This window comes from Galeopterus variegatus, unplaced genomic scaffold (genome assembly GCF_000696425.1).
Source record: "Galeopterus variegatus unplaced genomic scaffold, G_variegatus-3.0.2 Scaffold5890, whole genome shotgun sequence".
In the NCBI taxonomy this organism is placed as follows: domain Eukaryota; kingdom Metazoa; phylum Chordata; class Mammalia; order Dermoptera; family Cynocephalidae; genus Galeopterus; species Galeopterus variegatus.
The window spans coordinates 37,174-54,295 of record NW_007732001.1 but is presented as its reverse complement, the minus strand read 5'-3'; the positions used below and the strand labels follow the sequence as shown (position 1 = coordinate 54,295).

At 34.7% G+C, this 17,122-nt stretch overlaps 1 protein-coding gene across 1 annotated transcript in view; it reads left to right on the top strand.

The window, feature by feature from the left end:
* The window catches only part of LOC103605548 (septin-7-like), a 92,969-nt gene that overhangs the window by 64,992 nt on the left and 10,855 nt on the right, over positions 1-17,122 (top strand). The window contains exons 6-11 of the mRNA XM_008590163.1: positions 392-526; positions 5,950-6,067; positions 9,161-9,253; positions 10,293-10,389; positions 11,638-11,689; positions 15,599-15,724. Of these exons, the coding sequence (XP_008588385.1) occupies positions 392-526; positions 5,950-6,067; positions 9,161-9,253; positions 10,293-10,389; positions 11,638-11,689; positions 15,599-15,724 (621 nt within the window). The remainder of the gene's footprint in view (positions 1-391; positions 527-5,949; positions 6,068-9,160; positions 9,254-10,292; positions 10,390-11,637; positions 11,690-15,598; positions 15,725-17,122) is intronic.

Below are 17,122 nucleotides of genomic sequence, written 5' to 3'. Positions count from 1 at the left end.
GAATACCTAAGTTCATCATGAGGTTTTTAATTATTTAAGGTAATCTCTTCATTTGAAATTTAAAACTTTGTAGTATAATTGTTTTCATATTATAAAATGTCTTAGCATTGACATACTTACCAATGCAAATAATATGCTAATAATAACTAATTTAGCTAGGTTTTAATACCAAACAATTTATTTTCATTCATTTGGAAAATTTTGAAATAATCAAGATTTATTCAACATAATTTATACCTGTTTTTGAATCAATATGTAATTTGAAATGTCTTTCACTGGTAGGTTGGTTTTGCCTATTTGAAAATATTGATTATTGTTCTTTAACAGTCATCAGTTGTTCATTCATATGTAGAATTGCAACTTAATTGTTTTGTTTATCTGCATTCTGTAGCTGGCAGCCTGTTATCGACTACATCGATAGTAAATTTGAGGACTACCTAAATGCGGAATCGAGAGTGAACAGACGTCAGATGCCTGATAGCAGGGTGCAGTGTTGTTTATACTTCATTGCTCCTTCGGGACATGGGTCAGTACCTTAATGCTTCTGATACTTTTTTGTTTGTTTGTTTACTATTATTCACCTTTGTGTTCATATTTCAGTAATTCTTATGTCTATGGAATACTTATAACTATACCAGTTATAAAATACCAAATTCCATGTAGATAGAAATGGCTTAGAAAAAAACCTTTTTAAGTCTTATATAAGCTAACATGACTTTACTCCTTAGTTTCTTGTGCATAGGATTTTACCTGCTTTGTAGAAAGGAACAGTGTTTCCACCGTGCTTTGAGGTCTCATTGTGGCTAATTTAGCTTTCATTTTTGACTACTCTTTGCCACTAATTGAACTGTCAAATAAGGAGAAGAAGCTGTAACAATTAGATTTAGGCAGATTCTAAGAAACTCCAAAGATGTTATTTAGTATAGATAGAGAAGATTATCAAAAATGCTTAAGTACCCGTGTTCTCTTGTGCCATTTCTTTCTCTAATAAATTTGTTTGGCTTCTCTTTCACCTTAGTTACCACAGCCACACTGTTGAGGTATCATGTAGTCAATGCCAACCTTCTACTTATTAGGAGTTGAAAGCTACGTGTCTAAACATTCATCTGATCTTACTGTTCTTTTTGGTAGTAGTTAGCCTGTACTCCCTTTCGTTGTTCCTTGTACTTCCTCTTGTCATTTTGAGTAGATATACGTTATGTGTCATTGTCCACTGCAGATGTTTGTAATTATTATTGTATGTGGGATCCGAACCCTCGGGCGGGAACGCCGCCACGCTTCCCAAGCGGCGCACTATCCAGTGCGCCACCGGGCCGGCCCGAAAATGTTTTTTCTTTTATGTCTAATATTCTACAGTATTATTAAAATCACTAAACTGACTCATCTACTTAAAAGGTTCTAAAAAAAAAATCTCAAAAAATATAACACATTATACAGCCTTTTATGAGTACTTGTGTAGCTTCTTCTCGAGTTACTATTATTATTATTTATTTATTATTATTTTTTAAATCATTCTGGCTTAACTTGTTAGTGCTTATTTTCTGGAAGCCAGCAGAGTGAAATCTTAATCTGCAGCATTGGCTTATAACCAGTTTTATTATTTTAGATCTCTTGGACTCTCTCCAAGTTTTAATAATTCTCATGAAATCACATTCCTCCCATCCCCCTGGGCTAAAATCTATTTCTTAAAATTCCATGGAAAATAAGAGGCTTTTCTTAAGAAAAAAAAATTTTAATACAATTCAAATGATGTGCAGTGGCTTTAGACTATTGTTTATCACAGGAGATGTGAGTTTAAAATTTTTGTTTTCTATGTATAAAATGTTTTTAGACAGTTTCTCAGCTTAACTGTTTTTAGAAATGGAGCAAAATTTTGCCCATTGGTATGTGGTGCGGGGATTAAGTGAAAGAATATGACAATAAATTTTATGTAGAGAGTTCCAAACCTCCTGCTCACTACAGACTGAAATTCTATGCAGTCTGATAGATGAACCAGGGCCTTTCTATCTTGTCTGGGTAGTACCTGGATTTCCTTTTTAGAGGGGTCCCATTTTCAGAATAATTATAAATTGGTCCAACAGTATATTTTCATTGCCTCCTACCTCACCCTGTCAAACATCATCACTGGATGTGGGGCTAATTTATGATTTCAGCTATTAAGGCTTTTTCCTGGTTCGCTGTTTGGTAATTGCTATTAAAATTAAAAACTGACTTGGAACTTGAATTTTGAGATGGTGTTTTATCCCTTTAATATTGATTGTAACTTTAAAAAAAATGAGTATCATTCAGTGAGTTTTATATAGTAGGTTTGTTCCCCTTAGAAATACAGACTTTAAAAAAAAAGTTTGTTGTTTGCCCTTATTTATTATGCTATAGACTTTGAGGTTAAATAGTCTTTTCCATCTAATGTGGGTTAAACTTCTAGAAATTCTGAAAAGGACTTCATATTGTTTAAAAACAATATTTATAAACTAAATTTGACTAATAGATGAACTGATATAAAACTAAATGGGCAAAGGAAAAAATTCAAATAGAATGTGATGTACATGTGAAATAAATGTTTTTTGCTGTTGACATTTTATAAGTTTCTGAAGTTTGTATGCTAATTTAAAAGAGTAGGAAGGTTTTATCAGGATATTTATAAGGTTTTACCTTTTTCCTGAAGTTTTATTTTTAAGCTGATTTAAATGGTCTTTGACCCATTTGTTTTATATTTAAGAAGTTAACTCCCCCCCCCCAATTTTCTTGTCATGTTTATTTTTAAATGTCTTTTTCTTTAAAAATTGGGATATTATAATAAATATTGGGCCGGCCCAGTGGCGCACTGGATAGTGCGCCGCTTGGGAAGTGCGGCGGCGCTCCCGCCCGAGGGTTCGGATCCCACATACAGACCGGTTCCCGCTCACTGGCTGAGCGAGGCGCGGGAGCAACACCTAGGGTTGCGATCCTGTTGCCGGTCCCCGGTCTGGTACGGGAGCAACACTGAGGGTTGCGATCCGTTGCCAGACACGGAAAAAAGACAATAAGACAAAAAATAAATAAATAAATAAATAAATAAATAAATAAATAAATAAATAAATAAATAAATAAATAAATAAATATTTACCAAGTATTGTTTTGCTTTTAAATGTAAAATCTTAACTTGGTTTTTGACTTTAATATTTTGTATTAAATGCTTCCAAAACATAAAAATTTGAGAGTAATTGAAGTATGCTTTTTTGTCACTGGTTTAAGCAGGTTTATACCTTTGTGTGAGCCTACAATATAGCTTAATTAGGCAGTGGTAATTAAAATTTGTCATGAGTATAAATTGGAAAGTAAATCATAAAAATTTAGAAATCTGAGATTGAATAGGCTATGACTTTTATATTTAGTGTTGTATGTAATGATTAATGAAAAGAAGCAAAACTTAAATTTTTTTCAAAGGTAGATAGGTTCTTTTAGTTAACACTAATTAGGTAAGGGCACTGTTTGCAGGTAATATAAATAGTGTGGTGGTATTCCAGCCATACTCTCTTTTCCAGTGTTCCCTATTCTCTGAATGCCAGTATCAAATTTCAAAGGATTCAAGATAAAGAGAATTAGAATAGGTGGCAACTGTCTGAATTCTTCATATCTCCTTCTCCCACTCCTCACATGTGTCTTTCTGCCTCACTATCACACTAAGGTATAGTATATGTTAGTAAAAAGGAAAACTTCATTAGTCTCTGAGCCCTAATCCCCCCAATTTAAAATATATATTTATTTCTCTTTGTTTTAAAATATTAGTCTATTTAGTTATTAGTCAATAAAATTAATAACAAAATTAGACCTTTATTCCATTTTTCTCATGATTTTATAGATGTTAAGGAATACCACTTTAGAACGGTATTTCTGTGTAAAATATTCCCATTATCTTTATTTATTCTTGTAGAACATTAGTTTTCAGTCCACAATAATATTCTGGATGTGAGGACTTTTCTTTGGTTTTCATTTAGAGTTACAAAAGCACTTAAGGAGAATCACAACAGCTTACTTTTTTTGTCAACAAATTTTGGGGCACCTTCATAAGTGTTAGATACTGTGTCAGGTGCTGAGGAGACAGATGAGTGAGATAAAACCCTCTCCCTGGAGTATCTTTTAGTGAGAAGATGGGAAAATCAAATACCGGTGCTCCTCCACTTACAATGGGATCAAGCTCTGATAAACCCATCATAAGTTGAAAGTATCAGAAGTCGAAAATGCATTTAATACTCCTAACCTACCTAGCATCATATCTTAGCTTAACCTACCGTAAATGTGCTCAGAACACTTACATTACTATACAGTTGGGCAAAATTATCTTACACAAAGCCTATTTTATAATAAAGCGTTGAATTTTTTATAATAAAGCATGTAATTTATTGAGTACTGTATTGAAAGTGAAGAACAGAATGGTTGCATGGGTACTGGAAGTAGGGTTTCTATTGAATGCGTATATCTGTCCCACCGTTATAAAGTTGAAATCATAAGTTGAGCCATTGTAAGTCAAGAACTGTCTGTACAGAGGCAGACAATTACTATACAGCACATTAAGTGTTGTGACCACTTAGAAAGATGTCTAGTCTTAGGTTAGAGAAGGATTCCCAGAGAAAATTGGATTTTGAGCCAGGTCCAAGTAGAATTAGGCAGTACAAGTAGAAGAGGAATGGAAATGGAGGGTGTTTCAGGCAAGGTGGTAGCTCGTGGTCAGAGGAGCAAAATATGGTGCTTTTGAGGAATTATGAGTTCAAAAAGACTGGCACATTGGAAGTAGGAGATGACAAGAGATAGGCTAGGAGTGCTATGAGATGAGGACCGCTGGAGAATCAATGCGTTCACAAGCCTTGTAGGCCACACTAGCTAAGGAATCTGGGAATAAATCAGCTTTGGATTAGAAGGACCACTCTTGTTGCAGTGTGGATGGTTTGGAGGGAAACCAGATAGGCTCATGTAGTTATCCATTCCAAAGGTCTTGGTGGCCTGAACTAAAGTAATGGAAGTGGAGATAAAAATATAAATACGTTTATTTACTCAGCAGGTCTTGGTGAATCCTTAGAAATGAGGAATAGAAAATTGGGTAGATTGTAGATGGGAAGCATAAAATGGGGGCTTCAGATGAGCTTTTATTTCAAGGAGCCCATGGGATGTCCAGGTAGCATATTCATTGGGTAAACACAAATCTGCAACTTAAAGAGTGAGATCTGGGCTGGGTATGAAGAATTGGGAGTCATTGGCCCATAGAGGATAGTTGATATCCATTGCAGTGATGACAATCATACAGAACATAGAGTAAGAAAAGGAGGGCCTAGTAGAGAATTCTGAGGAGCGTAAAGAGACTAGCTTACAAAGAGGATCCTAAAAAGTACTCTTAAGGGAAAAGAGCTAGTGTGGAAGTAGTAATGTCAGCTGCAGCATAACAGACAAATTACTAATGGTAAGCATTGTGGCGGAAGTGTTTGGTGATCTTCTTGAAGTATAGTGGTAAAGTGGAGGCAGTGGCCAGATAGTAACGGACAAAACAGATGTTGAAGATTCTCTTCTGAGCATTTTGTTTGAGAAAGATAGCTGGTAGCAAGAACTGAATGTGGAGTTGAAAGAGGACTACTGTTTTTCATTTTTGACAAAATAACCTTGCAAATCTTGAGTAAGAAATATAGAGGCAATTTTAGGAAATTCTCCTAGGAGCTTTTGTAGTTTTAACAATTCCTCTTTAGAGCCAAAACCCTATGACTGCAGGGTATACAAGAGCAGGAGTCAAAGCCTCCGTAATCACTCCAATGCTTCTTGAAACCCTGTTCTACGTATCTGTTGCTGGACTAGTAACATCTTTAGAGAGAGTGTTTTTGATAAGTAAAGTGGTTCCGTTGTATTTAATTTAGAATTGGGGATGTGATGAATCTGTGCCCCCAAACTGATCAAGTCAGTCATACTGAATACTGTTTATTTCAGACTTAAACCATTGGATATTGAGTTCATGAAGCGTTTGCATGAAAAAGTGAATATCATCCCACTTATTGCCAAAGCAGACACGCTCACACCGGAGGAATGCCAACAGTTTAAAAAACAGGTAAGCAGAATGGCATTTCTTGTATCATTCATGTAATTTGCAGTTATTTTACTATTTTTAAAATAATATGTTGTAATCCACTTTTCTTCCTGCTTTACTGTATTATCTTTTATACTATATTAAAAATAACTCTTGAAAATAATTTTCTGCCTTAGCTTTCTCCTCAAAGCTCTTATCCATAATCATAGCACCCTAATCTTTTGTCAATTTTTAAATAAGGCTGTTTTAAATGTTGGGTCTTTTTCATAACCACCATCATCCCTCCCCACAGCCTTTAGAATTATTTTCCTAGAATGAATTCCCAGGAAGAGGATTACTCTTTCAAAGGGTATAATTATTTTTATGGCTCTTCCCCCCACCCCCACCCTCGCCTCCAATTTTGCTATGGTGTTTTCCTAAAAAATCAATCAAATTCCTTCCCCCCCCCTCCCCCTTTTTTTTTTTTTTTTCACCCCAGCTCCCAAGTGTCTGATTAGGAGGAGGAAACCAGCACAGAGTCAGTCTTAGTCTTTGTTTTCTGCTCATTTTCACTTCCAATCCTTCCAACTGAAGTGCTGCATAAACCAAGAGGCTTGCCTATCTTTTTCATGCTTTGGAGCTTTTCCCCCCCCCCCCACCCTCCCCCCCGCCTCCAATTTTGCTATGGTGTTTTCCCAAAAAATCAATCAAATTCCTTCCCCCCCCCTCCCCTTTTTGTCTTTTTTCCTGACCGGTAACGGGATCGCAACCCTCGGTGTTGCACCCGTACCACGACTGGCAACGGGATTGCAACCCTCGGTGTCGCACCCGCACCGCGCTCTACCAGTGAGCAGACCAGTCTCCACATGGGATCCGAACCCTCGGCGGGAGCACCACCGCACTCCCGAGCGCCGCCGCACTCCCAAGCGCCGCACTCTACCGAGTGCGCCACCGGGCCGGCCCCAAATTCCTTTTTTTTTCATGGGTATATCTGTTTCACTCTAACTTTGCTATCATTGTTTGTAATTTTTATTTTTAAAACTTTTTTGTAAATGTGGTGCTTAATTATTTAACTTTTAACTTTGTTTTCCAGAAAGGCTGGATGTTTTTTAAAGCAGGGGTTATTTTTAAAATTTATTTTGTGAACATCCTGTTCAAATCTTTTGTATTCTTGAGTAATAGTACTTGGTATTGCCTGTATGCATTAAATGTGTTATTTTTATTCTGAGTGTAGTTCTCTCTCATTTCCACAAGTCTCTCATTTCTCTTTTGTTCCTTATATCTTAATTTTGTTTTCATTGCACTTCAGGAGCTATATATAGTTTAAGCTTTTTTTCTAAATTAATGCCCAAGTATCTCAATAATACTGAGTTAAATGACACATTTTTATCATTTTGTTATATGTGGTTTGTTATATATTACATTTTATGAAATATAGGGTCAATTTTTGGAACCTCTCTTCTATTCCCATAGTCTGTTTTTTTAGGCCAGTGTTATATTTTTTAAATCACAGCAACTTTGTATAATATTTTAAAATAGATCTTAGTCTTAATTATCTTACTCTCCTTATAGCCCACTTACAAAATACTCTATATTTCACCTTTTTCAGTGAATTTTAGAATACTTTGAAACCTGTTACAAAAAGAAAAACCTGTTGAAAGTTGCTTTGAAGTTGTGTTAAATCCAAATTTTGAGAATGTTTTAGTACATTGTTTTTACTATATTTAGTATTTCCACCAGAAGTATATTTTTCTTTATTTATTTTACATTTATTCACTCTTATTTTTATTTTGAAATGTGTTATTTCTGAGTTTTGAATTGTACATGTCTTGATTTGGATTTGTACTGGGAACTTGGAGATAAAGAAAAGATGAATAAGTAATGATTTGTACTTCCAAATTGCTCACATTCTAGTGGTTGTACAATTTTCTTTTTTGTATGCTTAGAATAATGGTTCCTAACCAAGGGTGCCTATCAGAATCATACAGGGAACTTCTTCAAAATGAGTTGTTGGATCTTATCCCTACCAGTTGGTTCTGTAGATTGAAATGGGGCTTTGGCATTGGTTATTTTGAAGATGTTCACTCAGATCATTTTAATATACAACCTCTAACTAACCACTGCTCTTAGAACTAGCTACACTACTACTTTTCTTTTTCTCTCTTAGTCATGTATTTGTCACCTCATTATTTATTCTCATTTTTTAATATGTAGGTACATACCCTAATTGTGAAAGATGTGTGGTCCTTTTTTTTCCAGTGACAATTTTTACTTGTTTACTTCTGTCTAGTATAGTAACCATGTAACACATTTTTAGGGTCTTTTTACTGCCGCTGAGGACCGCTCCCATGAGAGTAGCACCAAAATATTATATGCAGGGAAGCTAGTTCTAGGTATATTAGCCATTTGTTTGTCATGAGTTGGAATAGTGTAGGTAATTGAAAATTATTTGGATGTCTGGACTCTGTTTAGAATTGGGAGTGGTTTGGGATAAGATAATTTAATTTGAGCTAGGTCATTTCTGGTGTTATTAATAAGTTGTCATCTTTGGCTTACTGCATTCACCTTATTAACTCTTGAGCTCCTTAATTTCTCCCTGCGTGCTTGTCCAATATTATATCTGTTGTTGCTCCTTAATTTGTGAATATGCACATGTGGACATGCAAGAATATTTTCTGATCAATGTGCAGGTTTTTCTCCTGGGGCCAGTGCTATACTTAGTTTTACTTACCCTTGCCAAATTCTACTAAAAATTTTGGGGGAACCCTGTTGATTCAGTTGGTGAGTTACATCTAGAGAAAGAATCTCAGTCATTTTAAATAAATGACCTAAAGCCATTATAGTAGAAATCAACCAGAGAAATCTCTTCTAGAATCTTACATCATTTTTGGAACTCTTTTGGTATGATGACTTTACAGCTTCTGAAAGTAATTGGATTGGGTATTTATATATCAACTTTATAGTTTAAAAAAAAAAAAGACCAGTCATAGTACTTTGATTTTAGATTATAGTTTTGTATCATTGAAAAACAGTGAAGGACCTAGAATTGAAGACTCATACAGGAATCCAAGAACTGAATAATAAAAATAAGGCTCGTGTGTGGGGCTCTTTTGCTAATTACTTCTTCCATTTTAGATAATGAAAGAAATCCAAGAACATAAAATTAAAATATATGAATTTCCAGAAACAGATGATGAAGAAGAAAATAAGCTTGTTAAAAAGATAAAGGTAGGTTCACTCCTGTACATACACTAAAATAATTGGAGACTGTAAAAACATACTATAATATCCACAGAAAAGACCAAAAATATCAGTGTTTAAAGTAGTTGGCTTATAAAATGCATACGGAGATTATTTAGTGTTGAACTCAACTTTTCAGTTAACTTTGCTGATTAACTGTTATATATAATAAGGCATTGTATGGGCTGGAGAGGTGAATAATTGGTTTCATACTATGTAATTTTTCCCTTTTAAAAAACAAGCAATGAGAAGGGAGAGGAAACATTCTGTTGTCCTAATCTTTGTTTTAAGAGCCAGACAAAAATGTGTTTCTTTTGTACCTTTATAAAAGCCAAAGAAAAATCCACACCAACGTAATTTTCTGTATTTTAATTTATCCCGGATTCTTAAGTACCCTGGACCTAAAAATGGTGTACTGAATAATAGCATTATGTAGGCAAATAATCTAATTATCTTAGAACAATGAAATATTTATATGTGTTCAGTGAAGAATTTCTGAGGTTTTATAAAATAGCTACTTATATTTCTGGGATCACCAAGAATTTTGAAAGGTTATATTCTGAGTTACTATGGATAGATACAAATCCAAACACCTGGATCTGAAGTTCCACAATTAGAGCTTAGCAAATATAATATTCCTTGCTTCCATTACTGTTAGGGTTGGCCTGTGATCGGGTAGGTGGGCTAGTCACAGGCTTCATTTTTTTCCTCTAAATGCCAGTATGTTTTTTACCCTTTTCCCTCCAATATGATACAGCTTTTTGGAATAATATTTAGCAAATAATTTGACCGGTATGTACCTTCGTATTCTTAAATTTTTAGGTAAAATATAATTTTATTCATTGTTTACCTTGGTGGTCTTACCATGTAATGGCAATGGTGTTTATTGAATGGCCTATAAAATCAAATGTAGAAACTATCAAAGTAATTTTTTTTTTTTTTTTTGCAAATCTGTTGAGTAATGTAACTTTCTTGAATTTGTGAAGACTATAGAGATGTATCTGAACAAGAATACTTTGTTTTATAGGACCGTTTACCTCTTGCTGTGGTAGGTAGTAATACTATCATTGAAGTTAATGGCAAACGGGTCAGAGGAAGGCAGTATCCTTGGGGTGTTGCTGAAGGTAAGGTTTTCTTCAGTGAGTGATTTTCTAAAAGATCTCACAAATGTGATCGAAATTTGTATTTATAGTAAGTAGTATAACATGCTTACTTCATTGATATATTCTAGATTTTAAAGGATAGGTGTGATGTCAGTTTCTTTTTGTCTCGTTTTCCTCATAAGTACGTTTCTGTTTTTCAGAACTTGTTTCCTACTAAGTCAGGCAACTATGCGTTAAATCCTCAAGTTGTAATAACTTAGAAGTCAGTTGTCATTGCCCCACCCTCCCATCCCTATTATTAAATCTATTTCTGTTTTTTTGTTTGAAAACATACTTACAAATCATGAGTTCTTTACATAGGGCCAAAATATTGTTTCAAGGGAACCTAATAAACCTGAAATTGAACATTTTGGAGAGAAGGCCCATCACTTTTATCTGAGTCTTAGATAGGTCAGAGACCTTCAGTAGTGATTGGAAACAACATTTATAAACCCTGTTACAACATTCACAGTCTCCTTTCCTCAGGGCAAAAGTCACCATCTTTGACAGAATGAGTAAAAAAATTCATTATTAAGAGATCCTCTTTATTAGTTTGGTAAGGAGTTTAAAATACCAATAAAACCTTAGTTATAACATCAAACCTCAAAAGTCTTCTTGCAATAGAAGTATTTTCTCAAATTCATGTATATTATATTGGTTTGATCTAATATTTAATCTTCTGTATTATAGTAAGTTGGAACCAAGATTAAGGCATGATTGTCTTATGTATTTGTTGATATTATTATTTTGAGCACTCCCGCACCGCGCTCAGCCAGTGAGCGGGAACCGGTCTCCACATGGGATCTGAACCCTCGGCGGGAGCGGCGCCACACTCCCAAGCGGCGCACTCTCCAGTGCGCCACCGGGCCGGCCCTTAAGGAGGTTTTTCTAAAGTGATTCTGCCCTCACCCACACCACTACAATTTTTAAATGTATTTTCTCAATAATGAGAAAATACATGATTTCCTCTTTTAAAATTTCAAAATTGTTTCCAGAGAGCTCATTTGTTTGGCTTGCATATCTGTCACTGAGGATTAAACTCCAGTAAAGTAAAATTATAGTACACTTGTCTGTCATGCCCTTGAGTACTATGTTAGTGCTAAACCTTAATGAAAATTGATCTAAGTTAGTTTAGCATATTCTGTGTTTTTACTCCCATGTTCCTGTGAAATTTCCTTTAAAAGACTGGGTTTAGTGGAAATAATATATGTGGTTTCTTTTTTCTTATAGTTGAAAATGGTGAGCATTGTGATTTTACAATTCTACGAAATATGTTGATAAGGTAAGTGTGAACAATAATGAAAATAGTTTATTCTTTCCCTGAATCAAGTTAGAGTTGGGCAGGTTTACTTTTTGCCTCCTATAAATGTAGCTCTTTTAAATTGATATCTTTATTCTAGCAGAGAAGTAACCACTGCATGGAGACAACTTGAATTCGTTCTCTAAGGTTGTGAAGTCATTGGCAAAAATATGAAATACTTTATTATTATACTTAATGTTGAGGTTTAATACTGAAATAGCTATGGAAAGTGGAATAAAAAAGGCTTTTGTTGCTTCATGTGAAAAGCTTGGGAAAACTGTAGAAGGGAGGCTACTTTTTTGATTGAGTAGCTAGACTTTGAATGTTAAAAGGTACACAGCTTGATAACTGGTGACACAGCATACCGGAACACAGCGAGCAAAACTGATCTTCCTACTGGGCCAGAAAACATTCCTAAATTGTGCCTTGTGCTCCTGCTGAATGAGAAGAAAAGCCTATGAGAACAGGGCATTGAGGTCATCCTGATTAGAGGGGCCAGTACTTGAACCAGAAAAGCAGCATGCAGGAATCATGAAGAAAAAGTTGAATGGGACTATAGAGACATTACTGGGTAAGAACAGAAAGGGGATCAAAATGAACCTCAGTATTCTCATGTTGAGACACGTTCCTTCCTCTTCCTACGTCTTCCCCTTTTCCCTCTTCTCCCCTCCTCATCTAGCTTCTCCAGTCCCTTACCACATACCCTGTTCAACCTCCAGTTTTGGATGCCTGTCTTAAGTTCATGTCTATTCATTTTCAACGACTGCCCACTTTCTCAATACACAGGAATCTCTTTAGCTATGTAGAGGTAGTAACATACATATGCATGATAATTGGAAATAGTGGAGTAACAGGGTCATTCTCACAAGTGAGTGAAAATTTAAGAGAGTCAGACTGATACCTCAAGAAATACACTAGAGATGAGAGTGAATTTTGAAATCAAATTGGCATGTAATTGGTCTTTTTTCAAAGGAATATATGACCAGGTGTTTTGGGTAGGAAGTACATGATAGAGTTAATTCAGCCGGTGGGGTTGCCAGGCCTCACATAGTAGAAGAGCAAATGCATATGAGAGGGTCATCCTTTGGATTTTCAGAATACAACACTAAAGGTTCCATTACATATTGTTCCCATTCTCTTCCATTCTTAAGGTGTGACTTCAAAAGAACTAATAATGTTATGTTATAACAATATGTATGTAGGGAATATCTAATAAATATTAATTACTATTGTGTTCCCACTGGTTTTTTAATTTTTTATGGTACTTGTTCAGTGCTTGACACAGGCTGTTCTGTAAGTTTTTTTGTATTTTTAAAGTATACAATCAATAATTGCCTACACAGCTGAAACACTGTAGAAGAGAAGGCTAGTTACTGAGACACAGGCTACTTTGAATCTTTGAAGGTGCACAGCTGGCAGCTGGTGAAGGGAACTTCTAGTACAGAAGCATTAGAGAGGAAATTGACCATGCCTGCAGGAAGATTGCATATAGCAAAGCAAGACATTTATGCATGTACGGAAATAATAAAAAATTCTAAAGCTATGTATTAAAAGAAAGGTATATACTTAAGGTAGCTCATATCTTTAAGACAAACACTTGAAGGAAGGAAGTATCAATACCAATATTGCATATGACTGTAAATCCCAAGTAATTGAAATATTTCAGGTCAAAGTTAGGCATAATGGTTGCTTCTGAAAAAAGAGGTAAGTTCAAAGAAGTGTGTCAGTTTGCTAATTAAGAGAACTGGCTGCTATAAGCAAACCAAGGAAGACAATGGAAAGAAGGAAGATTATACAGACATTTTCAGGGTGTGGGGGAGGGTGGTGCAGAAATCAAATAGGGAAGAAAAACAAAAGAGGAGAGAGCTATGATATCAGCAATGGGAAGTAGAAGAGATGAATAAATTCCTGAAAATGTGGGTGAAACAGTATTGCTAATTATCAAATTATTTTTTATAATTATTTTTGATGCTTATTTATAATTATTATATTTGATAATTTTGATAAGAATGAAGGAGTGGGTTGAATCTTAAAAGAATAAAGCATATTTAATCAAAAGGATAAAGTAAAGCATATTTAATTAAATGGAAATAAAGACTTTTATATCCTGAAAAAATCAGAATCAGATGTTCATTTTATAGAAAGGGAAAATCTTTCATTATCTAAAATGTTAGATGACACTAGCAAAATAGCTTAACAATAAGTTCTTCTTATTTTTATTTTATACATCGTGTATTTCACCTACTAAGTACTCTTTTTTGGGTCCTTTAATGATTTTTCAGTGATGCAGGGGTGACTTGTGATATATAATAATTAAAATTACAAGATTGTGTTATATTGGCACAGGTATTTGTTTTTATTAATTGCAACTTAGAGAAACTGGTAACGGTAATTCCAAAAAGTCAACAGTGTTTATTATCTGAGCTTCAATCTTTAGTTATCAGTTTTTTTAAAGTTCCTATTATCTGCTATCTGCAGTGACAGTACAAAAGGTATGTTCATTGTAAAGGAGAGTTTACAATATAGTTGAAGAGGTAATACGGTCTCACCTATGACATTTACTGATAACAAAATATGAGAGACAGCCAAGGAGAAAATTGAAGTACCTTGACTTCAAGACTGGGAAGAGGGCTTCCAGGGCATTGGAACTCTCTCTCCAAAGAGTTCCAATTAATACAATTAACATGAGTATTCAATCTCAGCTACCAGACATACTACTACTACTTGACTTGACTGAAGTGTAGAGCTTTAGATATAAATGTTGTGGTCATAAGAGAGGATGAATTCATTAAGGGACAGAGTATAAAGGGAGACAAAACATGTGGAAAACCCAAACTCAGAAATAGGGGGATTAAACTTCATGGAAATGTCAGATGGTAGATGTATCAGAGTAATTTAATGTCACATCATATTCACAAAGGGGGAGAGAGAGCTTCAAGAAGCCAGATTGTGAAGTAATAGTAAATATTTTCTGGATATAAGGAAAGATAAAAACAGTACACTTTTATGTTTGTCTCCCAGAAGGGAGTTTTGGTAAAGGGGTGAAGATAGAAGATGGCAGATGCAGGAAGTTCCAGGTGGAATGGATGATGAGAAAAGGGAGGATCAAATGGTGCAGAGCACTGCCACATCATGTACATCTAGAACACTGCGTTGGTACAGGATATCCATAGAGCAGCTCAAGTGTTTTCAGCATCTTGAATTATTAAAGAATAATGAAATCATCTCATATGTATTGTAGTTTATCTCATATGTATTGATTTTATATATAATAAAAGTGCTATGAGCAAAAATGGATTTAACCAAAATACCACATTCACTGGACAGTTTGAATAAACTGAAATTTACTCTTAACTAAAATTCCCCAACAACTTGATATGTGAGCTGTAGTGTCCCTTTGTATTGACTTAGTAAAAACTCAGATATTATCTTAGTAATATTGCTAAAAGAAAAGCAATTTCTTTTAGTTTTTATGAGCTGCAGTAATAACTAATCCACTCTCACTTCTCTAGTAAAATTAAATATATACTATGAAGAAGAATACTCTTTTGTAGAAAGGTCATGCTTCAGTTATTGCATTGAGAGATTTATGGCTCTTAAAATCTCATTTGGAACCTGAATTTAATGTCAAGTTAGCGCATTTTATCTTCATCTGCTTTGCATGTAAATGAAGACAGATGAATGCCACCTTCCTTAGGAATAGTCTTGTTTGTTTTAAGTTAGATATTTTGTTTTGGTAAAATTTTGAACTTAGATCAGAGTTTTTTAAATAGAAACAAACTCTTGCTATTTATTTGTGACGGTCAGAGGAAGGCAGTATCCTTGGGGTGTTGCTGAAGTTGAAAATGGTGAGCATTGTGATTTTACAATTCTAAGAAATATGTTGATAAGGACACACATGCAGGACTTGAAAGATGTTACCAATAATGTGCACTATGAGAACTATAGAAGCAGAAAACTGGCAGCTGTGACTTACAATGGAGTTGATAACAACAAGAATAAAGGGCAGCTTACTAAGTAAGTATATATTTTTTCCTCCAGAAAAGGTATTATTTATGTCATGAATGATTATATTGTTTCATTTTCATCAAATTCCTCCTGGCCACTCAGTACAAAATTTGGAAAATGTTCTCTTTGCACAACAGCAGAAATTTATATTGTTGAACTTTGTCTTGGCAGTTTTATTTTTTACTATTTAATTGTTGGAGAAGTTACTGTTTTATTATCTTGTTCCTTAAGTGAAAGAGCGATGCATTCTCTTCTGGTCATTTGCCATCCTCATACACTACACATTTAATAGATCTCCAGCTCCTTTTAGCAATAAATTTTTTTGAGGAAAGAGAGCAGTTACTACCAAGATCTCTTAACCCATTTTACTTTTAAGAGAAACATTGTACATTCTTTTTAAGGAGAGTAAACCTAGAACTTCTACCTTTCAGTAGAAGCTTTTTAAAATAAACCATTTTGATAGGGTTTTCCCTAACAATTATATGGAAACAAAGAACAGGCCCAGATAAAAGGAATATTTAGATGAATGTAATCTTGGTTACTGTTTCTATTTCTGTTGTGTATTTCCAGGGATTAAATTAGCTGGAGTTTGGATTTCTTCTGTTGGTTATTAGAGTGGTATAAGTGACCACCAAGTGTATAGCTTTGCCCTACTGAGTTCATATCTTAAGCTGTGGTGGTTTCATGAGAGTAGAAAGAATGTATGTACGAGGAATCTGGTAGGGTTCTTGGTAACTGTGTCTGTGCCCTACTTTTCCTTTATTTGGGATTGTGGAAGATCATAACTATTACAAAAACCATTTAAAATAGTGTACATTTGTACCTAGATATTATCTACCTTTAGAGGATAATCCTGAAAGATTATCTGTATAAATGAGAAAGACAAGTACTTAAAGTAGCAATACTGTCTTTTATGGTGGTCAGTGTTCCTTACAATGGAATAGAAAAAATGTCCCTGTTATACATTTAAAATACAAGATTCTATTTTAAGTAAGGTTCAGTGCATGAGAAAAAGGCAAGATTTTTTATCTTTCTTTTTAGAAAAATTTGTATTGAACAACTTTAGCACAAAGATAGAAGGATTCATGTAATAAATATTGTTCATAAGATCCTAATCCACTTTAAATGCATTTTCATTAGTTTATGGACTTTTTAACTGTTTAAAAGAAAAACATATGCAAAGTCAATTATAATTTTATATGTTAAAGGCAAATGTACTCCCAGTACACATATTTTTTTTTTTTCCTTTTTGTCTTTTTTTTTTTCGTGTCCGGCAACGGACCGCAACCCTCAGTGTTGCGCCCGTACCGGACCGGGACCGGCAACGGGATCGCAACCCTCAGTGCTGCGCCCGCCCCTCGCTCAGCCAGTGAGCGGGAACCGGTCTGTATGTGGGATCCGAACCCT